Source organism: Pogonomyrmex barbatus, unplaced genomic scaffold, assembly GCF_055798465.1.
Source record: "Pogonomyrmex barbatus isolate J1 unplaced genomic scaffold, ASM5579846v1 scaffold4, whole genome shotgun sequence".
Classification (NCBI taxonomy): domain Eukaryota; kingdom Metazoa; phylum Arthropoda; class Insecta; order Hymenoptera; family Formicidae; genus Pogonomyrmex; species Pogonomyrmex barbatus.
In genome coordinates, this window is record NW_028297138.1 from 3,770,863 (window position 1) to 3,792,231 (window position 21,369).

The 21,369-nt window shown below is 34.1% G+C and overlaps 1 protein-coding gene across 10 annotated transcripts in view; it reads right to left on the minus strand.

Annotated features, from left to right (window-relative positions):
• The window catches only part of LOC105423461 (extracellular serine/threonine protein CG31145), a 450,620-nt gene that overhangs the window by 99,256 nt on the left and 329,995 nt on the right, over positions 1-21,369 (minus strand). Inside the window, exon 7 of one of the 10 annotated variants that reach the window (XM_089080654.1) lies at positions 13,418-14,528. The exons of the other annotated variants lie outside the window; for them this stretch is intronic. Coding sequence (XP_088936780.1) covers positions 14,501-14,528 — 28 coding nt within the window. The 3' untranslated portion in view covers positions 13,418-14,500. Of the gene's footprint in view, positions 1-13,417; positions 14,529-21,369 lie in introns of those variants that run through there. 10 annotated transcript variants of the gene reach the window in all.

Genomic DNA, 21,369 nt, shown 5'->3' on the forward strand with positions numbered 1-21,369 from the left:
TATTTAAATTTTGATTAAACATCGATATACTCCTTCTGCTAAATTGCGGACACTCGCGAAACACTGCCCAATTAAAAGAATCTTCGATATTTCTTCGATATTCTCGATATCTTTCTCACATGAAATGTGTGACACAACGAAAAATATTATCTCATACTAGGAATCGAATCTGGTACTCCCGCTTTCCGGGCAGGCGACAAATTTTTTTTATGTCTTCTGATTATTATTATTTTTTTTATGTCAAACAAAAATTTTACAAAGAAAGGAAATTAATATGGACATATTTCGTGTATAATTATATATATATATATATATATATATATATATATATTTATATTTATATATATTTATATTTATATTTATATTTCTATTTATATATATTTATACATGTTTATATGCATATATGTGCATATATGTGTCCTTATTTTTTGAAAAATTTTTTACCGAGTATAATTAAATATAATGAATTAAATTAAAACTGACTACAGTAAAAAACGCATATTTTATATTATAATAGTATATATTATATGTATATTATGAAAATTACTTTATTGTTGGAAACAACTGATTTTAAATCATGCAAAAGTTGAATTCGCTCCGAATCTTCTATCTTGTCATAAGTAGTTCCATGTTTTGTTATAATGTCTTTCGATATTATATTTCTTTGAATTTATAATGGTTCCACAGATCAAACATTGCGCTTGATTATTATGCTTGATTATGAACCACTTCTCTTCCCATGAAAAACTGTCCGAACTTGAACTTAAGGTTCTTTTTCTACTTTGATTTCCTACTCCATTACAAACGTTAAATTATAAAATCGCAAATGTGTCTGACTGTTCTAGACAAGAGACAATTTGATTATACTCTTGCTTAGTTATTGTTTTTCTTTTATTTTGAGCGTTTAGCAGATTAATGTTTAGCAGATGTTTATTTTGAAATTGTTGGAAGTTTTCTTTGCAGAAAAAGGACTATTCTTCTGGATTTAAAAATATAATTTTAAAGCGCTAAATTCTGTTAAACGTGACATATGTATTCATAATTTTATGATTGTATTGTAAGTTTATATTTTAATATATTGTTATTGTTTATATTATTGTTTTATTTCTTTGTTATATTTAAATTTTCGTTAAACATATTTAAATATATTAATTACACAATTTTTAATTTAGCACAAATTTTGACAACTTATAATATTTAAAAATAGAGATAAGCATTTTAATTAAAATTTTCCTATAATAAATGCTTATTATTATTATTATTATTAGGACAATCAAAACATGCTAAGGCATATTTCTTTATTTGACTAATAAAAAAATTAACTAGATATAGGTTGAATTCATAAGAACTTATGCATTTTAAGTCCTATATATTACAATATATTTTTGCATATTTCATCTTTAAACGGTTTTAGCTAAACTGTTACAAAAAAATGTTATGATGTTACAAAGATTCAAATACTAGTAGTTTAAGATTACACTATCGTTTATATATACACGCAACGCTATTTTTGTAAGTGTAAAATGCGGAACTTTATCCCAAAGTACTAAAAGTATTTGATACGCTTCTGAGATGTGCATAACAGGCGGGCACTCGCGGGCGCTCGCGAGCGCCCGTGCTCAATTTCAGCGTTTTGCCGACCCCTGGGGTAATAGACAAGGCTAGCAAACCTAGTCCTGATTCTTTCGTTCTTTATTCTCACAACTAGTCTGCTCGTTCGGCGATTCTGACTTCTAATCATCGAAACGATCGTGCTTCACGATATAAGCTGTGTTCGTTTTAGCGCTTACAGTTGTAAGCATTATATCAGTAACATTGACATACAATGTTCGTGATATTTAAGAAAAATGGAAATTATATCTGTTATTAGAAAGAGTGATATCTGTAATTAAAAAATAATAGATAATAGAAGATAGAAAAATTAGAAAAATAAAAAATTTTATTATATTTTTTTGTATTTTTGTATTTTTTATATCTTTTAATTTTATTTTTTACTATGTTTTTTACATATTTATCTTTGTAACAGTACAATATGTTCATATTGAAACAAGATAAAATCTTGTGCAGATGTGATGTTCTTTATAAATATTGTATATTATTTATTTAAAGTAATTAATTAATTAATTAATACTGAGACTCGCCCTAATGATGAGCGATTTAAATCTTGGATACGAAAAATATCTTTTGATGATAGTCTTTTTCATTGTATTGTATGCGCTAAAAATTTTTCGTATGGTCCAATATCGTCCAATATGTTATAAGACATGCGGAATCTGCGCAACATAAAAGAAATATTGACAAACATGTATCATCATCTGATAATGATAACGTAACTTTTGAACAAAAATCATTGCATCCGAATATATTTAAGCAGCAATGCTCGAGCAATTTAAGTCATGGCTATGCGAAGTGCAATGTGATGCAAATTTATTTATATTATATACGATCTGCGAAAAAACTATTGCTGGCGGTTTATCGCAAATCGTCATGCCGAATCTAAAATACATAAGAATAATTGCAAAAAGTTTGATGAAATAACAAGCAAATCGAATGAAGACATAAAAATTAGCCTTTCGTCCTGAGGAGCGGAACAAATTCGCGGAGATTCGATTTGCTACTTTAATCGTTGAAAAAAATATCTCACACGAAAATGCAAAAATGATACTCGATTTTTTAAAAACGTAGGTAAAGATCCTAACATTTTGAAAAGCACGACTATGAGTCGACAAAAATGTACGAATATAATTACGAATGTTTTATGTCCAGTTGAGACGGATCGTGTGATAGAAAATATTCAAAATACAAAATTTTCTATTTTTATAGATGAATCAACAGATATTTCTAATGAAAAATGAATGACATTTCACGTTTGATACGTTTATATTGAAACATTAGAAGTTCATTCGCAACTAGTAAAATTAATTGATATCGATGCAACAGATTGCAGCGTGGAAAAATTGTTTAATGCATTTAAATATGAAATATGGAAACTACAAATACCTTTTTCAAATATTGTTGCCTTATCATGCGACAATGTGTCCGTTATGATCGGAAAACATATATCTTTCAAGAAAAAATTGGAAGAGATGTGCAATAATGTATTGACATTATCATCCATGCCATTCTGCTTCATTAGCTTCGCATGCCGCGTGTGCTCAGATACCTCAAGCTTATGAGGAATTCTTGAAAAGAATTACAAGCTATATAACTTGTCCCAAGCGATGGTCTATTTTCATCGAATTAAGTGAATGTTTTGAAAGGACTCACAAAATTGTAAAGTTATGTACATGTGTACTGTCGATACACACGTGAGAAAGTCATTATGTAATACACGCACCAATCGTATCTATTGAAGCATGGAGACATATTAATGGCCATAGCCTGTCAAATTACACTGGCATTTTCGATTCTTCGATGTCAGGACAGCGTACTTACACGGAAACCTTTCAGAAAGAGTATATCTTACACTATCCCCAGGATTTGAACCAGAATATGGAAAAGATAAAATATTAAAACTCAAGAAGAGTATATATGGTTTACCACAATCAGGTTGTAACTGGTACATGAAGGAACACGTTGATAGATATGAACTTTAAACCTTTAGCATCTGTATCTTCATTTTATCACAAGGATCCGAACTTATTGAACAGCTATCACAATAAGTCATCGACATATACAGCTTTTATTTTAGTTTATAATAGTAAAAAATTGTGTGATAAAATAATAACAAAATTTACAGAAACATTCGAAGTAGTGGAGACGACTGGCACATTCCTCAACATCAAAATAGAACGTTTTGGATCAAAAGTAGGCCTATCACAGGTAGAGTATATAAATAAGAGTATATAAATAATCTTGTTAGAAAAATATAAGATGAACAATAGTAACGTTGTGAACACACCAGTTATAGTTCCAGGAGAGGACAGAGCGCTCGAGAAAATCAATGAGGAAGTCAACAAAGAATTGTACCAACAAATCATTGATAAATTATTGTATATCGCGAACCGGACTAGGTCAGACATCTCATTCGTGACTTCTTATTTATCCCAATATAATCAAAGACTGGAAAAGTGACATTTATTGCTGGGGGAAAGGGTGTTAAGATATTTAAATGGGACAAAGAACAAAATCTTAGTTTACAGCGATAAAGGTGGAATATTAGAAACATACACAGACGCAAATTGGGGAAACGCGGAAGAAGGAAAATCCTTCACAGGAGGGGCAATTATGTTAGACGACTTAGCTATAATGTGGCGTAGCAATAAGCAAAGAAGCGTTGGCTTTTCAACATGCGTAGAACTTTTTGCATGCTCCGAGATCGTAAAAGAGATGTTAATTAGGTAGTAAACATATTAAACGAATTGAATCTAGAAATGTTTTGTTGTAAAACTACAATTTTATATTGTGATAACAAAGCTGCGATTGAATGGATGTATAATAATCGATCATCAAGTAAGACAAGGCATGTAAACTTAAGATTTCATTTTATACGTGATGAAATCGAAAACGGAAAAATGTATTCGTTATATAGATACTAAACATATGATTGCAAATTTTCTTACTAAAGCAATAACTAGAGAAAAATTATTATGATCACTAAATACACTAAGATTATTAGATATAGAAGCTAAAAATACTTAAATTATATCGTTCGTAGAGAGGAATGTATAGATTGGTAATAAATGTAACTAGTATAGGTACGAATGATATAAGTTGGTAGGAGTGGGAGGATGCGTGTAGAAGCGAACCATCAATACTCAACTTTCATTCGTTAGCGATATTTCGAGTAAAGAAGAAGTGTTCTTTTTATATTCTTTATGTGTAATTAACAATAAGTATTAAAGGCTAATAATTAAAACTGTTATGGCTAAATGATTTTCCCAACAAAAACGAAACAGATTATCGTCGATTACTACCGTGACTAAATGCCATTTGTATATTGAAGTCAGCATTAAAAACACGAAATGAAACTGCTTTAAACATGAAGCTCGATGAAAAGCATTTATCTCTTACGTTGATAGATAAATTATACGTTACTTCTTTGGTAAAGCAAAAGTAAAAGAAAAATTTTCAGCTACATGCTGCAGACGATATTGTTGGTCCATCTTCGTCTAATTTGTAACAATAATATACAAAAAGGATAATTGCTTGTGTTTCATCAAATAGATTAAAGCATTAAGTTAAATTTAAATAAATAATATACAATATCTGTAAAGAACATTGCATCTGCACAAGACTTTATCTTGTTTCAATATGAACATATTGTACTGTTACAAAAATAAATGTGTAAAAAACATAGTAAAAAAAAATTAAAAGATATAAAAAATACAAAAATACAAAAAAATATAATAAAATTTTTTATTTTTCTAATTTTTCTATCTTCTATCATCTATTATTTTTTAAGATATCACTCTTTCTAATAATAGATATAATTTCCATTTTTTTTTAATATAACGAACATTGTATGTCAATATTACTGATATAATGCTTACAGCTGTAAGCGCTAAAGCGAACGTAGCCTATATCGTAAAACGCGATCATTTTGATGATTAGAAGTCAGAATCGCCGAACGAGCAGGCTAGTTGTGAGAATAAGCGAAAAGAACGAAAGAGTCAGGACTAGCCTCGTCTATTACCCAACGCCGGCCGAACTTCCGAACTCTCACGGACATGTTTTCTCGTTGTGTGCGGCATCCCCACTCCCTGACTCTTGTCTTGAAATTAGCATCACTGACTTATAGATGTAAGTGTTTACACGCATATGCGAACGAGAGAGAAAGCGAAGCACAAAACAGAGTTTATCTTTTTCTACGTAGATATCAACCTCTACTCCTCAACATTCGGTCTAGGTATACTATGTCTATGTTTCGCACCACGCCGAATTCGGCCGAACGCCGCCGAGCCTGGAGATGAGAGCAGATCTCGTCTCCGAGGCCGGCCGAACACCATCGATGCAAGAGCGGCATTCTTCTCGGAACAGCACTCGAAATTCTTCGAAATCTTCCAAGAGATCTAATAAGAAACCAGCGACCGAAAATAATCGAATCGCACCGGAAACAGAAAAAACAAATTTCATCAGAGCGATGGCGACGGCTTAATTATCGCTCATGATCTGATCCAAACTGTTCCGAATCCGCCCGAATATCAGGTCGAAAATCAGGTATAAAAAATCGTCCTCCACTCAAAGAAATTAGATATCCTTCGGATAGCACGCTCGCTCTCACGAGCTGATCCGGCACCTGACATAAGAGACGTAGCAAAGAAAACCGAGATGAGGGAAATCCGCCGCCGCCTGGAAATTTCCGGCAAAAGCTAAATCTTTCCGACCGATACCTCCGCTTTCCGCGACCGAGAAAAATATTCACGAGTTGGGATGTGCCATGTTCCGCCAAGTTGTCGGCATCCGGTTGCATTCAAATTATCGTATCCGAAGGCCGAGGAAAGCATCGTTGAGGTGAGAACCGTTGAGATGAGAATCCGTCTCCACCGGGAATTCTCGGCCGATCGCTCACTCCCGGATCACTAGGTGAAACGTGCACAAGCCGCTAATTCTAAGCGAGAACGAATCGTTGAGGTGAGGGTGATTCATCTTCACCGGGAGTTCCCGGCTGATTGTTCCCTTCCCCCAAAAAAACCCCCCAAAAAAGCGCACAGAATATCCATTGATTTCCCGTCCCGACCGATCATTTTTATGCTGACGATTCCGATGTCTCACACACACACACACACACACACACACACACGCGCGCGCGCGCGCGCGCGCGCGCACGCACACACACACATAAATACACATATCTAAGCAGCCATAAGGAAGCAGCCGATTCGAATTAAAGCGACAGGTTCAACACCACCATGACTATTAGCTTTCGTTACTAGGCAATCGCGTACACGGCGACCCGCGACGATTGCCAAAAACACGCCCTAATTGTCTTTCCGCGTTCCGATAGTTATCGCGCTCTGGCGACCCTATCGACTGACGCACGCCCGATTCTACTGTACATGATATACGAGAATAGTCTGAAAAGTTTTGAGCCTAACATAGAAACAAGTACTACTTACTTTTACGGTCAAATATAGTTTTATTTTTCAACATAATCTCCTTTTAAATTGTTTTACACTTTTCCCATCTACTCTAACCTCTTTAACCCCTCCAAATAGTAGTTGGCGTCTTGCTCTGCAAAATAGACGTTTACGTATGCGATGACCTCCTCGTTCGATGAAAATCTCTGTCCTCCAAGCGAAACTTTAAGCTTAGGAAACAGGAAAAAGTCGCTGGAGGTCAGATCTGATGAATACGGTGGGTGGTTAACCAATTCGAAGTGCAGTTCGTGAATTTTGACCATGGCGATCGCCGAAGTGTGAGCAGGTGCATTGACTTGATGGAACAGCACTTTCTTCTTCTTCAAATGCGGCCGTTTTTTTGCAATTTCTGCCTTCAGCTTATCAAGTAATACGCTCCCGTTATTGTTTTACCTTTTTCAAGATAGTCGATACACACAATTCCGTGACTATCCTAAAAAACAGTCGCCATTATCTTCTCAGTTCCACTGTTTTGACTGTTCTTTTGTCTCTGGAGTGTAGTGGTGGATCCAAATTTCATCTACAGTTATGAATCGACGCAAAAAATCTGACTCGTTTTGCTTGAACCGCTCCAACAGGGCTTTGGAAATGTTCATTCGAATTCGTTTTTGGTCCAAAGTGAGCAAGCGCGGCACCCAACGCGCGGAGCGCATATAGCTTGCGCATATCCAATTCTTCAGTCAATATGACAAACGCGTTCTTTCGATATGCCTCTGTTATCTTTCTAACCTTGATTCGATGGTCATCCAGTACCATTTGGTGAACATTTTCGATTATCAGCGGTGATCGCAGTTTTTGGCCATCCCGAACGCTCATCATCAGCCAAGTTGGTACGACCACGTTTAAATTCAGCTGCCCATCTTTTTACGGTGGCAAATGATGGGGCAAAGTCCCCGTAAACAGCGTCCAACTCGATTTTAATTTGTGCAGGCGTATTGCCTTTCAAATGTAAGAATTTAATCACGACACGATATTCAATTTTTTCCATTTTTACAAAAACACTGACATCGATTGATACAAAACGACTGTCAAACAACAACTGAGCATCCAAAATGACTGAAATTTTCACAAAAATCTTTCAAAGCATATACTATTGTAATACTAGAATGGTTTTGACGAGTTAATGTCATCTTCATGTTAAGGCTCAAAACTTTTCAGACTACCTTCGTATCTCTACGTTGACACGAACTGTCTTAAATTCAGCCTTATATGTTAATATCAAACAACCTTTGTGAAATTGTTTAATTGTTAATAATTTGTTAATAACTTTATTTTGTATTAAATACATTTATTTATTTAAATTAACAATATTTTAATAATTATTACGATCGAACCCGTCAAAATCCAGCGAGTCTAATCCGCGCACGTAAGTATAACTTCCGAACGGGAAGAAAACTCACTCGTTTCAAATTTATTTTATAAAAATTAAATGAATTTAAAAGTTTTTTAAATAATTTGATATTACAAATTATTTATAATTATAATTATTTATAATTATTTATAAATTTCAGTTTATTTTCATTTAAAATATTAAATATTTATTTATCTAAATAATTGATTATTAACAATTTAGATTTGAATTGTTAAATATTTCATCTAAAATTGTTACAAATATGTAACTGTATTACATAGTTGCAAATATTGAATAATAATTTTGCTGCTGAATATTGAAATAATTGTACAACCGATGTAAATTACCTCTCCTTGAGATTACAAATTACACTCCGTTTCAATATTGACTCTTTAGATTGCTAGTATATTTATTCGAATAAATAATGATCATTGTATATAAATACTTCAACGATTTTTATGCAACTCTTTACTAACTAAAACATTACTAACTAAAACATTCTATTTGCTTAATAGTCACATATTGTCTCCAAAATTTTTATTATCTACTTTATATTTTTCTTACCTATGAGAATTCGAAATCATAAGTTCCAAAAATCGAGGAACGTAAATATAATGTTACATAATATACACATTTTTATTATTATTCGCAATACTATATCTACTATTAATACTATATTATCAATATTATATCGAAAAAAAATGAACTATCTATTTCTAAAATTCGAAATGTAAAAATAATACAAATGAAAAATAACCATTGAACATTTATTACTGACTTGCTGTTTCGGACTTTTAAAATTTTCGGTTATAGATCCCCCGCTTTCTCTCTTTCTATCTTTCTCTCTCTCTCTCTCTCTCTCTCTCTCTCTCTCTCTCTCTCTCTCTCTCTCTCTCTCTCTTTCTCTCTCTTTCTCTCTCTCTCTCTCTCTTTCCTTCCTCTTCCTCTTCTTTTCTCTCCCTCCTCTTTCTTTCTTTGTGAAATATATTATATTATAAAATTATCATTTCACGAAAGATAAAACAATGATAAGTATTATTCATATTGCTTTTAAAATTAATTAATAATAAGATTGTTATTTTAAATTTGTGAATTAAAAAAGGCTTGTATGATATAAATGTTTTCATTTTTTACAAGAAAAAATAATGAGATAAAAAAGTTGCGCCACACAATCCCTATATTAAAACAAATGTATATCTATTATATACATTTACAATAATTTAATACATTTAGTTAAATGCCATTATAATTGTGATATTTTTGCACTATAACAATAGAAATATTTCCATAAAGTATTAGATTAAATAAAGAGAAAAGTAACCTGATGGTTAAAATAAAAAATATGTAAAAGAATAAAAAAAGTAAACAATCATTTAATCCATGAACTTTTCATTTGACTGAAATGGATTGTTAGATTTGTACGAAGATTTAACTTATTTATTATTATTTATCTAGTTTTGACACAGCCTCTTAACTTTTACCATAACATACTTTTATGTTATTCAATTACATTACTGTTTAAGAATATTGTCTGTTCATTTCTTTCATATATTATGTTATCTTCATTTCTTTTTTTTTATCGTCAAAACTTCAACTTGATTTTACTGCAACTTGATTATGACTTTTTTCCATTTTTTATGATTTATTATTTTTTCTCATTTTCTTGATTCATTGATGCTGATAAGGGTTGAATAAAGTGCAAAACATTTAAAATATTATGTGATTAATTTATTTCTTATTTTCCCCATCTTTAATTTGTTCAACTTATTTGTTAATCTTTTTTTATTTTTCTATTAAAAAATATCGAGATAAGAAAAATTACATCAACCATAACTCCAATATAAAACCTTTTTATTACTTTGAAAATATTTCCATTTTATAACATAGAGTGAAATAATCTATTCCTTATGAATAAAAAGTCACTCCAATTTGAGTAATTTGATAATCACTTTATTTTTCAAGTTTCGAGAGAGTATTCACTTTTCAAGAAATTTAAAGGGTATAATTATTGATACAATACTTGTGTGTAGGCAGAGCGTCAAGTAATTTATTCAAGCAATAATTATGTTATAGCTGAAAATGGGATCGATTTGTATGGATCGAGGCCCATAATTCGAGAATGCGCGGAATCAATTCATCGGATATCAGTATACGAAATTAATTCTGAGATTTTGCTTTTGATAACAAATGAATTAACAATAATTTGTTATTTGTTATTTGAATTAACAATAATTATACTAATAGTTGATATCATCGATGTATAATACTGAACGGAATATCGAATTAAAATTTTCTTAATAAATATAGAAAAAAATCATGATATAGAAACTCATGGAGACTAGGGACTATGAGGAACCTGATGATATATCTGTTTTCAATTTATTTGTTTTGCATAATAAACAAATAGAAACCATAATTATTTATTACATATAGTATAATAATTTCAACTTTACAACATTTATACACAGCGTTACACTTAAAAATTGCATCATTAAGAATATTTCAATTTGTACAAATACACCATTATTACAAATACATCCTTCTCGTTAGATAAACTTTAACTAATAAAGAAAAAATAGAAAAAAAGATTTATGCCCATACATTTGTTTCTCTCTTTCTCTAGATTCATCAAGATGAAAGATTAAAAGATTTTGATGTCGATTTTTTTATTCATCCTATTCTGTTTTTGTGTAAAAGATTGATGACGAGATGCCGCTTATTTTACGAAAAAGATAGTTTTATTAAATAATAATCTTATATACTAATAAGATAAACTTCACAAAGGACTTTTCGACTTATTGTCAGTTTAATTCGCTCTACTTGCATGCAAGGAACATATCACTACTTATATATTTACTCATATCACTACTCAGATATCTTGTAGAGTTGTAAAGAATGTCACTAGTTGACAGCTCTGGGTATATTAAATTACGAAATGATAAAAAATTAAATTAAATTAAAAAATATTTTATTCATGATATAAAGTTTAGTCTATAAATATATATTAATGTGTATATTTTATGGAAAAGTATGTCTAAATTTATAAAAATGATACATAAGCAAAATCAACATAAAGAAGAATTATATTCAATAAAAATAATTACTTGCAAATATAATATATCGCATCTAGATATTTAAATCATGAAGCATAAATTCAAAATAATTAAACATCAAATAATTGAACATAACTTTTATTTTTATAGTTATTTCCAGATAGATTTCCATCCAGATAATTACATTACATACATTATAATTGATAAATCTGACATTGAAATTTAAACAAAATGATAAAATATAATTGTAAAATAATTAAACGAAACTTTAATTTAAAAATGTTTTGTTTTTATTATAGATTTTCAGAAAATATGTATTAATAATTTTATTATAAAAGTATAGTCATATGTCATATCATCATACACTTTTCTTATATTTTTCTTATATTGTTCAAATAAATTAAAATATTAGACATACATATAAATGCAAGATTGAAACAAAAATAATTGTTCTATCTTATCGAAAAAATAGTGTTGAAATATGCATGTAGTAAATATTATTCATTGATCGATAAAATTTGCAATCCAAACAGTTAACAATAAATTTAACATATCCAAATTTGATTCTACCTGAAAAAAGAAAATGAATAAAACTTTACGATAAGGCTGATTTCGCAATTCAGAAAGCTACATTTTATCAGAATTGCTGGGATGCACTTGTGAATCCTTGCTTTGATGTGTTTTTACGAGCTGTTCGATAAATCTGATGTCCAGCTGTCAGGATTTCACGGGCGCGTAAAGTATCGGAAATGGATAGATAAATCGAGTGTGAGATTAATACTGGGAAACAGATTGAAACGCTTATAATCAAATCGTTTTTGTTATTGATATCTGGTTGTCCTGAAATCTCGAAACATTTGACACCTCGTATCTCTAAATTAATAATAACATAATGACTATATTATAACATATAACAATAAATTCAGTAATCATTTTTTTAAGAATTTATAAAATTATTAAGATAAATAAAATTGAAAAAAGATCAATTAATATAATTAATATGTGTATAATATTTTCCAATCATTACCTTAATAATATCATATTCTATTACGTACATATTTATATATTTACCATATTTTTATATAATTATATCACGTTATGTAATCATTATATACAATTTTAATTATCTGTAGTATGATAATTTTTATGCTTTATGAAAGATTTGATATTTAAAAATTTTAAAATATAAGAAAAGACAGTTGTAAAATTAATGATTATTTATTAACGGAAAATGCGTAACGGAAAATATGTAAACGGCATTGAGAATATAGCGTGATAATAATTACGTTCTTTCTTCATATATTTGAATATCTTACGCTCCATATGTTTCGGTTCATTTTGAGCCATCTTCAGCGGAAAAAAAGTGAAATATGAACGAACATAACATATCGCTATGTCAATCGTCATTTCGAATGAATTGGGCGAACTATTCACAAGCTCCTTTGATTATCATTTGTTCACAAAGACTATCAGATCTTGTGATGCTGGGAAATGTTATATAGGATCGCTAAACATTGTAAACTCGAATTGTAAAATGAATTTTGAAAATGAATTATCATTCACTTAATTCTCTCGAAATGTAAAATATTCCCAAATTAATAAATAGATGAAGTTTTTAGAGTCCCATAGTTAATAATTGTTGTGTGTGTTAGTAAAATTAATTAACTTCATATCAAGACAATAAAAAATATCGATAATAAAACAATAAAAAAAAGTAATATTTACTTAAGAAATTGCCTCTATGTCATATACAGTCAAAATATAAAATAATTTAAACATATAAGCGTTTTTAATATATATATATATATATATACATATATATGTATATATGTATATATATATATATATATATATATATATATATATATATATATATGTATATATATAAGTTATTCCTTCGAAAATAATAGTTATTCTTCTGAAGCAAATAATAAAAAAAGACAAAATAACATAAAGGATAACAGTAGATATATTATACCGATTCTAACCATGGAGCTCTGAGGGGAATGCGAGTGTGCGGAGAGAATTCGTGGGCACGGGGGAGAGAGGAGAAGGAACGCTGGATGGTCTTTGAAATGTGCCGCTCGGGATGGGGGGGTAGATAGGATAATAGAAGCATTCAGCGCCGACAACTAGGCTGCTATAAACAAATTGCGAAGATAATAGAAGTTATAAACAAATTGCGAAGATAAACAAATTGCGACTCGGAGGACATAACGTCACGACGGGGCCCGGGCCCGCCGTCGCCGCCGCCGCGTCCGCCCCCTGCCGCGTCCGTCATATTCTCATAAAACATTTTATCATCTTCTCTTTTCATTGTGCTCTCCCTATTGTACACGTATACCTCTTCTATCTCTCTCTTTCATTACGGCTCTTATTACGAACTTTAATAATTAATCTTTTATGGTGGGACAAAGGAATAAAAACATATTTTGTATATTATATATATGTTTATTTTTAAACAATTTGAATACATCTTGATTTAAGCGTGAAACTATTTTTTTGCATCATCCTTTTTTCATAAACTAAAGCTAAGTTTGCAATCGATGAGTTGATGCCTATCGAAGATATCGCTATCGCATATTAGTTCGGTATTTCTTCGGGATTTGTTACAATAGACGCGATGTTGGAGAATTGCGTATACTTGACATCGATCGTACCGACGAGTCTGACTAGAGTGAAGGTTACAGCAATACATTCGCCGAGATCAAACATACGGCGTAGTGTCGATTTGACCATCGTCATGCGTATGTTAAAGATTCAAGACGTATAAGTAACGTCGTTCATCATACAAACTCGGATCATTAACACTTATTAAAAATTGTCTTTGTAATTATTTTGTAGCAATTTACAGATATTCCATTGCTGCTCATAGAGTCTCTTTCATGTTTTGAGTGACAGTATCAGTCCTCGATGATTTCCTAGAGCGATCTCCACGTTGTTTGGTGGACCAACGTTGATTCCAATTCTTAGAAACTTGTAACCCGTAGCCATCAAAGTGTGTCGCTCAGTAGATGTTACACCGCGTGACGCTCCACCAAAATGCTGTGTAACGGAAATTAAGTACAGAATATTGCATAATGGTGAAAAAAAATGTCGTAATTTACACGTTACATTCCTTTTTCGTTTCGCGCAATGTACGGTGCGCTGCTTCCTTGGGCGTACATTGCATGTGCATCGTTCGTACAAATGATGAAAGAGCGGAGTATATTGCGTGCGATGGAGGACTGACGACACCGTGTAAATTTTGATATGGCAGATCTTTAATCTTTGATATGACACTCTCTCCCTCTCCCTCTCCCTCTTCCTATCTTTATAGAAATTTCATTATTGCGACCAAACATGTAGCGACATGTTCGCATTCGCTCAAGGAACGCGATGACGTGTTTAAATCAAAGATAATTGACTGTTGACAATTGATTGTTGACAATTCAATTTTTTTTCTAAAAAGAGCTATGATAAGATGGCTCTCTCTAGAAATCGATGTACGTGTTAAAAGAAGCGCTGATACTCCAGCTGCTATAAATTGTGATACGAAATGCTTCGATTTAGCTAAAGGGACAAAGAATTGCAGATATATATAGTAAATTAGGGGCGCGGGATCACAATAATTGCTTGAAAATCTAATGAATCGATCGAATGTGAGAAAAAAATGGAACACCTCGAGCGAGTGAAATGCGAATTGCTGGAGCAGTATAGCCAGGTCACTACTTTAATAGAATGTTTCGCGTGATTACAACGATGCGACGAGTGTATCGAGGAATTTGAAAAACTCAGTCATGTTAAGCGTTCTCGGCTCACCGTTGGAAATAGACAATCTGTAGTGAGGATCGCGCGATTCGCAAGTGCAACAATTCAATTGAGAGACGTTTCCTACACATCGGTGACGAGTACGCGAGCATTAGTGGAGACAATAAAGCTCTCGTTTGACGTGAAATTGATACGGCGTTTGAAAACTGTTATTGAAAGTATTTTGACTGATGCAATAATAATCTCTAAGCATATTAAACTTCGTCAATTTATTGAAGATTCGAGAAACATTATGCTCGAACATGTGCACAGTGTCATGCAAAAATATGACAATATCATAGTGAATACAGTGTTTAACAGTGAATTTGTTGCGGATGACAAACATGCAAACAAAAGTGTCAATACGAGAAACTATAAACTGTTTCGTTCATCTATTTACTTGAATGGTACGAATTGCGAGTTATCGAGGACTTATTCTAGCATCTCTGAAGGAACATCAGGAACGCGATAGCCGGTGGTTGTTGCATATACTAAATTTAATAATTAATATAAATAAGTAAATATAATCCTCTACACAGGATGTTACATTCAGTTACCGCGAGAAATTAAAATGAAGCGAACGGTGACTAACGTGCACTAAGTGCACTAAGTACACTAACGTGCAATCAACGAACAATAGGTGTTTCGCGTGGTCGATGGTTGCGGTCTTGCATCTGGCCGAAAGAAATACAGACCGGAATACGACCGGAAATCGTTGTACCCACATTATTGTACCCACGACAGTTTTGAATCTCCAAGATATTACATTTCCAATGACATTGAACCAAATTAAAAAGTTGGAACATCTTAACGACATCTCCATCAACGTCTACGATATTGGGGGAAAGGAAATTCTCCCGATAAATCTGACAAGAAAATGGAGAAACATGCAATCTGTTGTACGTACAGAATCTGCGCGATGACAACTTTGGATATTTCGCATCAAAAACTTGTCCTGCCTCGTAAACTCACAACTGAATAGAAAAGAACACAGGAAATACGTTTGTGATCGATACATATACACATTTTAACGAATTGTAAAATATTTTATAATTTTTTACTAAATATTAAAAAGAATCATGTTTTCCTTTTATAGATATCTACATTATTTTAATTCATATTGAAAAATTGCAATCGCACACGATGGACTGCGAACAGATGAACGACTGCGTCATCCGACTGCCAAGCGACGACGACAAGTTGTCCAAGTTCAAGAATCAGTGCAATAAGGAACAACTTTCATTTATCGTCTACGCGGATCTGGAGTACGTTCTATGAAGGAGGAAGACGCATCAGTAGCACGAAGTATTTAGTGTCGGATACTGCGTATGTTCGTACGACGACGCGTGTCGTCGCGGCGAGGACTGCGTTGTGTGGTTCGTGCGACTACTCGAAGACTTGGCGCATCGAGTAAAAATTTTGTTTTCCGCGAACTTCCCCATAGAAACGTTGTCAAAAGAACAATGCGAGGCATATCACAATGCGACGCGTTGTCATATTTACCAAAAATCATTTGCGTTGGTCGACACGCGGGTACGCGATCATTGCCATCTTATCGGTCATTACCGTGGTCCCGCGCATTCGAATTGCGATTTAAATTATAAAGATTCATATTGCATTCCCATAATCTTTCACAATTTATCCAGTTATGACGCGCACTTTGTTATCACGGAGATAGCTACGATGTACGAAGGCAGGATCGGGGTTTTGGCAATAACAAAGAAAAAATACATTTCGTTTACTAAACGTTAATGATACTGCCGAAAAATCAGATTTGCGAAATTGCATACGATTACGGTTCATCGATTCGTACAAATTTTATGTACCAGCCATATATTGGCATCTTTTCTAACGAGGGAAAAATTTTGCGTTCTGAATTTTCCACATTATCAAACGAGGATTTTGACTTATTGATGCGTAAAAGTGTCTTTACCTACGAATAGGTGAATTGCGTGGACAAGTTGCACACGCGCCTACCACCACGCGAATCATTTTATAACTCATTAACCAGTAACATGGTGTGGGAAAATGATTACACGCATGCCGCGAATGTCTGGCAGCGATTCTCCATTGAAACCCTACATAAGTACAGTGATCTGTATTTAAAGACTGATATCTTGTTATTGACCGACATTTTCAAAAATTTCCGCGAAAGTTGTATCCAAAGTTATAGTCTCGATCCCGCGTTACACTTTGTCAGATTTACGCCATGCTGAAACATACGCGCATAAAATTTGAGTTGCTCACCGACATCGATATGATTATGTTTATCGAGCGCGGTATACGTGGTGGCCTCAGTCAATGTTTCGGCAGATACGCAGGAAAATACGCAAGTACATGCGTTTGTATTAGGTGTACAAAAAAGTTCTGAGCTTTTTTTTGTAAAATTCAATCTTTATTCAAAAACAAACAAAAAAATATTAATCAGCGAAATATTCCCTGTTTGCATCAACGACCTTTTGCCATCTTTCGGGTAGCTTGCGAATTCCTTGATGATAGAAGCTCACCGGCTTCGAAGCAATAAAGTCATCAATACATTTTCGTATCTCTTCAAATCTCACGAAATGTGTATCAGTCAAATGATGCTGCAGCGATCGGAATAGATAGTAATCGGAAAGTGCCATGTCTGGGCTATACGCCGCGTGCGGGAGAAATTCCCAGCCTAACGCAAAGATATGGTCCTGAGTCGCTTTCGCAACATGGTCGAGCATTGTCATGAAGCAATATCACTTTACGACGTCCTTGGCCAGTAAATGGCCTCTTTTTTTCTAATGCTCAAATTGGTCAATTGTTGTTGGTAGCGGTCTGCCGTAATTGTTTCACCCGGTTGTAACAATTCGTAATACAACACACCTTTCCAATCCCACCAGATACAGAGCAAAACCTTCTTGGCGTGGATATTGGGCTTTGGCGTCGATGTCGAAGGTTGACCAGGGTCAACCCATGATTTTCTACGTTTAGGGTTATCATAAAGAATCCACTTTTCATCGTCTGTAATGATTTTGTGCAGAAAATCTTTTTCCGGAACTTTGAAAGCAAAGTGAGTGCAGTGTCACGCCGACAATTTTTGTTGTCTTCGGACAATTCATGCGGAATCCATGCCTTCCTTCTGAACCTTTCCCATCGTATGTAAACGTACGGAAATGATTTGCTGCGTAACGCCAAGCTGTTCTGCAAGCTCTTTTTTAGTTTGCGCAGAGTTTATATCCAGTAGTGCTTGCAATTCGTCCGTTTCAATCTTTTGAGGGCGTCCAGCACGCGGTTCATCTTCAAAACTGAAATCTCCTTGGCGAAATTTTTGATACCATCTTTTACATGTAGTATGACTTACAGCGTTCTCTCCATATGCAGCACAAATCATTGCAGTGACTTCAGCAGCATTTTTCTTTAGATAAAACGCGAAGTGAATGGAAAATCGAATATGCTCTTTTATTATTGCTTGTTATTACCATCGTGAACACTACTGATTTTTGAGGTTATGTGCATCAAACCGTATGGCATTTTAGAAGGCCAAATGTCAACGCTTTAAAACCGCAAAAGGACGGGAAGATGTATAAAATTTAAATTGTTATTTCGATTGTATGAAATCTAAAGCTCAGAACTTTTTTGTACACCTAATACAACCCGTCGAAATCGTCATATATGATGTATTATGACGTGAACAATTTGTGCGGATGGGCGATGTGTCAACCGCTGCCCTATGCCGAATTTGGATGGGTGGAAGACATTTCGAACTTTGACGCAAGTGCGATTGCTCTGGATTCGCCTACAGATTATATCGTCGAAGTTGATCTTAAGTATTCGCATCATCTGCACTGACACACTGACCTTTCTGTTCAACTCGCGATAAGCCACTCGGCATGAGGCAGGATAAACTTCTTGTGACGCTATAAGAAGCGGTACGTCATTCACTATCGCAATCTGGAGTAATGTACGCGCCACGGTCTTCGTATCGCACAGATACATCGCGTATTATAATTCGCTCAATCCGTCTGGCTCCGCGAACTTAATACAGTGTAGAACGTGCGCGAAAAACGATTTCGAAAAAAATTTGTATATTAGTACAACGCAGTATTTGATAAAACAATGGAAAATGTTCGAAATCGCGTAGATGTAAAATTGATAATGAAATGGGACGATACGGCGCGGAGGCAATGATCGCTAAACCAAATTTCCACAGCCGCAGCGTTGAAACTATCTTTGCGGATAATTTAATCGCCGTTGAACTGCATAAACTCGAGGTTAAGTTCAACAAGCCGATTTACGTGAGTATGTGTATACTAGATCAAAAATCTGCTTGTACGAATTTTACTAGTACATGTCACTGTATCGCGTAAATGCAAGACTATGTACACCAACACAGACAGTCTCACATACCGCATCGAGTGCGACAATATTTACGAGACGATGAAAGCGATATAGCTAGGTTCGACACGAGCGACGGACAACGCGTACAGGATGCCTCTCGTGAATAAAAAAGTACCCGTTTTAGGACGAGTTGAAGGACGAGAATAACGGCGCGATAATGACGGAATTTTTCAGACTCAGAGCAAACATGTACGCGATGAGAATGGACGGCTGCGCGATGCAACTCGTGCTCGTCGAACGCTCCAGCGACGGATTTTCCGCGATAGTCCTTGAGCAGATAGGTTACGGGATTAGTACGGTGCACTTTAACGATCTTAAATACCTCGGTGGTCCAATTTAGTGTGTAGCTTTTTTCGAAAATTGTATTATACTTGCTCACGTGTACCAAATCGCCTACTTTGAATTTTGCTGCGATCTTTATTGCGCTGTACACCATGTATACAGATTTGATCGACGATGACTACGAGCTCGGTCTAACAATTTGGAGACTTATCATACGATACCGAATGTAAACACTTCGAAAAATATATTTTATTTTGGCAAAGAAGATGCAGAAATTACGATTCTCGAAGGGTCGTATTGCAGGTCATAAATGAATTTTTGAAATGTGAGATTTTACGGAAACATCCGCGACGCGATGCGCCTGGATGACAACGCCAATGACACTGTGCGCGACGAGATTGGAGAATACCCAATAGTGCTCCGTGCAAATTATAACACGGCAAGGTGCGAGATTAAATGTGCCTACAGAATACCCAGACAGCACGCATGCCTAAAAGACGTTTTATAAAAGATGTCTGTAAGATTTTACTAAAAGACGTCATAAATACATTAAAACGATTACACGTCTGTTCGCGGCTGACTCTCACAGTTTTACGGGAACGTCGGTCGGAGTGCCAGGATGAGAGAGAATTTCAGTAGAGAAATAAAGTATAGAAGATTTTGTGTAAATTATATACAAACAACAAGTGTATTCTTAAAACTAGAATTTATGTACAGTTACTGACTGGATTTTACAATTTTCATTTTGGCTGCTATTTACAATATATACACAGTATGATTCCTGTTCTTGAAATCTAGAGTGTTGCCGAAAATGCTCACGAATTCTGTGATTCGTACAATGGCTTTTACTCGCGGCTCTTCCAAAAATTCGACGCGTCGCGATTATAGGCGCGCGGTGTGAGACGGCGCGCGAAGTATTTTCGCACGCCGTGTTTGATGTGAGTGTCCGATCAGTTGATAACCATCAAAAGTATTATCGCGTCAAAGTCTTATTTGGAACGAATCTTTCGGGCCGGAATTGGGACTTAGAATTTGCTGCGGCGGAGACTGGAAGCTCCCTGTTCTGCCATCGTCACAGCGACGGATGTTGCACACTAGGCCTGTTTAGGATGCCAAGTTAAAAAGCGCCTTAACTTGTTAATAATTTTGTGTGCTTCGGAGACGGCAGTGATCCGCCAGAAGCTTCTAGCTTGCTAGATAGCATCCTAGGATCGCTTTCAGGTTCAGAATGGATATTCATCGAAATCAGTACTGGATTCTCTGCTGTCTCGTCGATAATAGGCGAAGATTACCCGTCGGAGTCAGTTAATATATCCGAGTCAGTCATAAATCGGGAAGAATCGGGTACAAGTCGGCCAAACTTGGATTCTGGAGCTCCGCCGGGGATGATTCTGCCGAGAAATTTTCTGGATTCATCGAACAGGTTCGGCAATTCCATGGATACGTT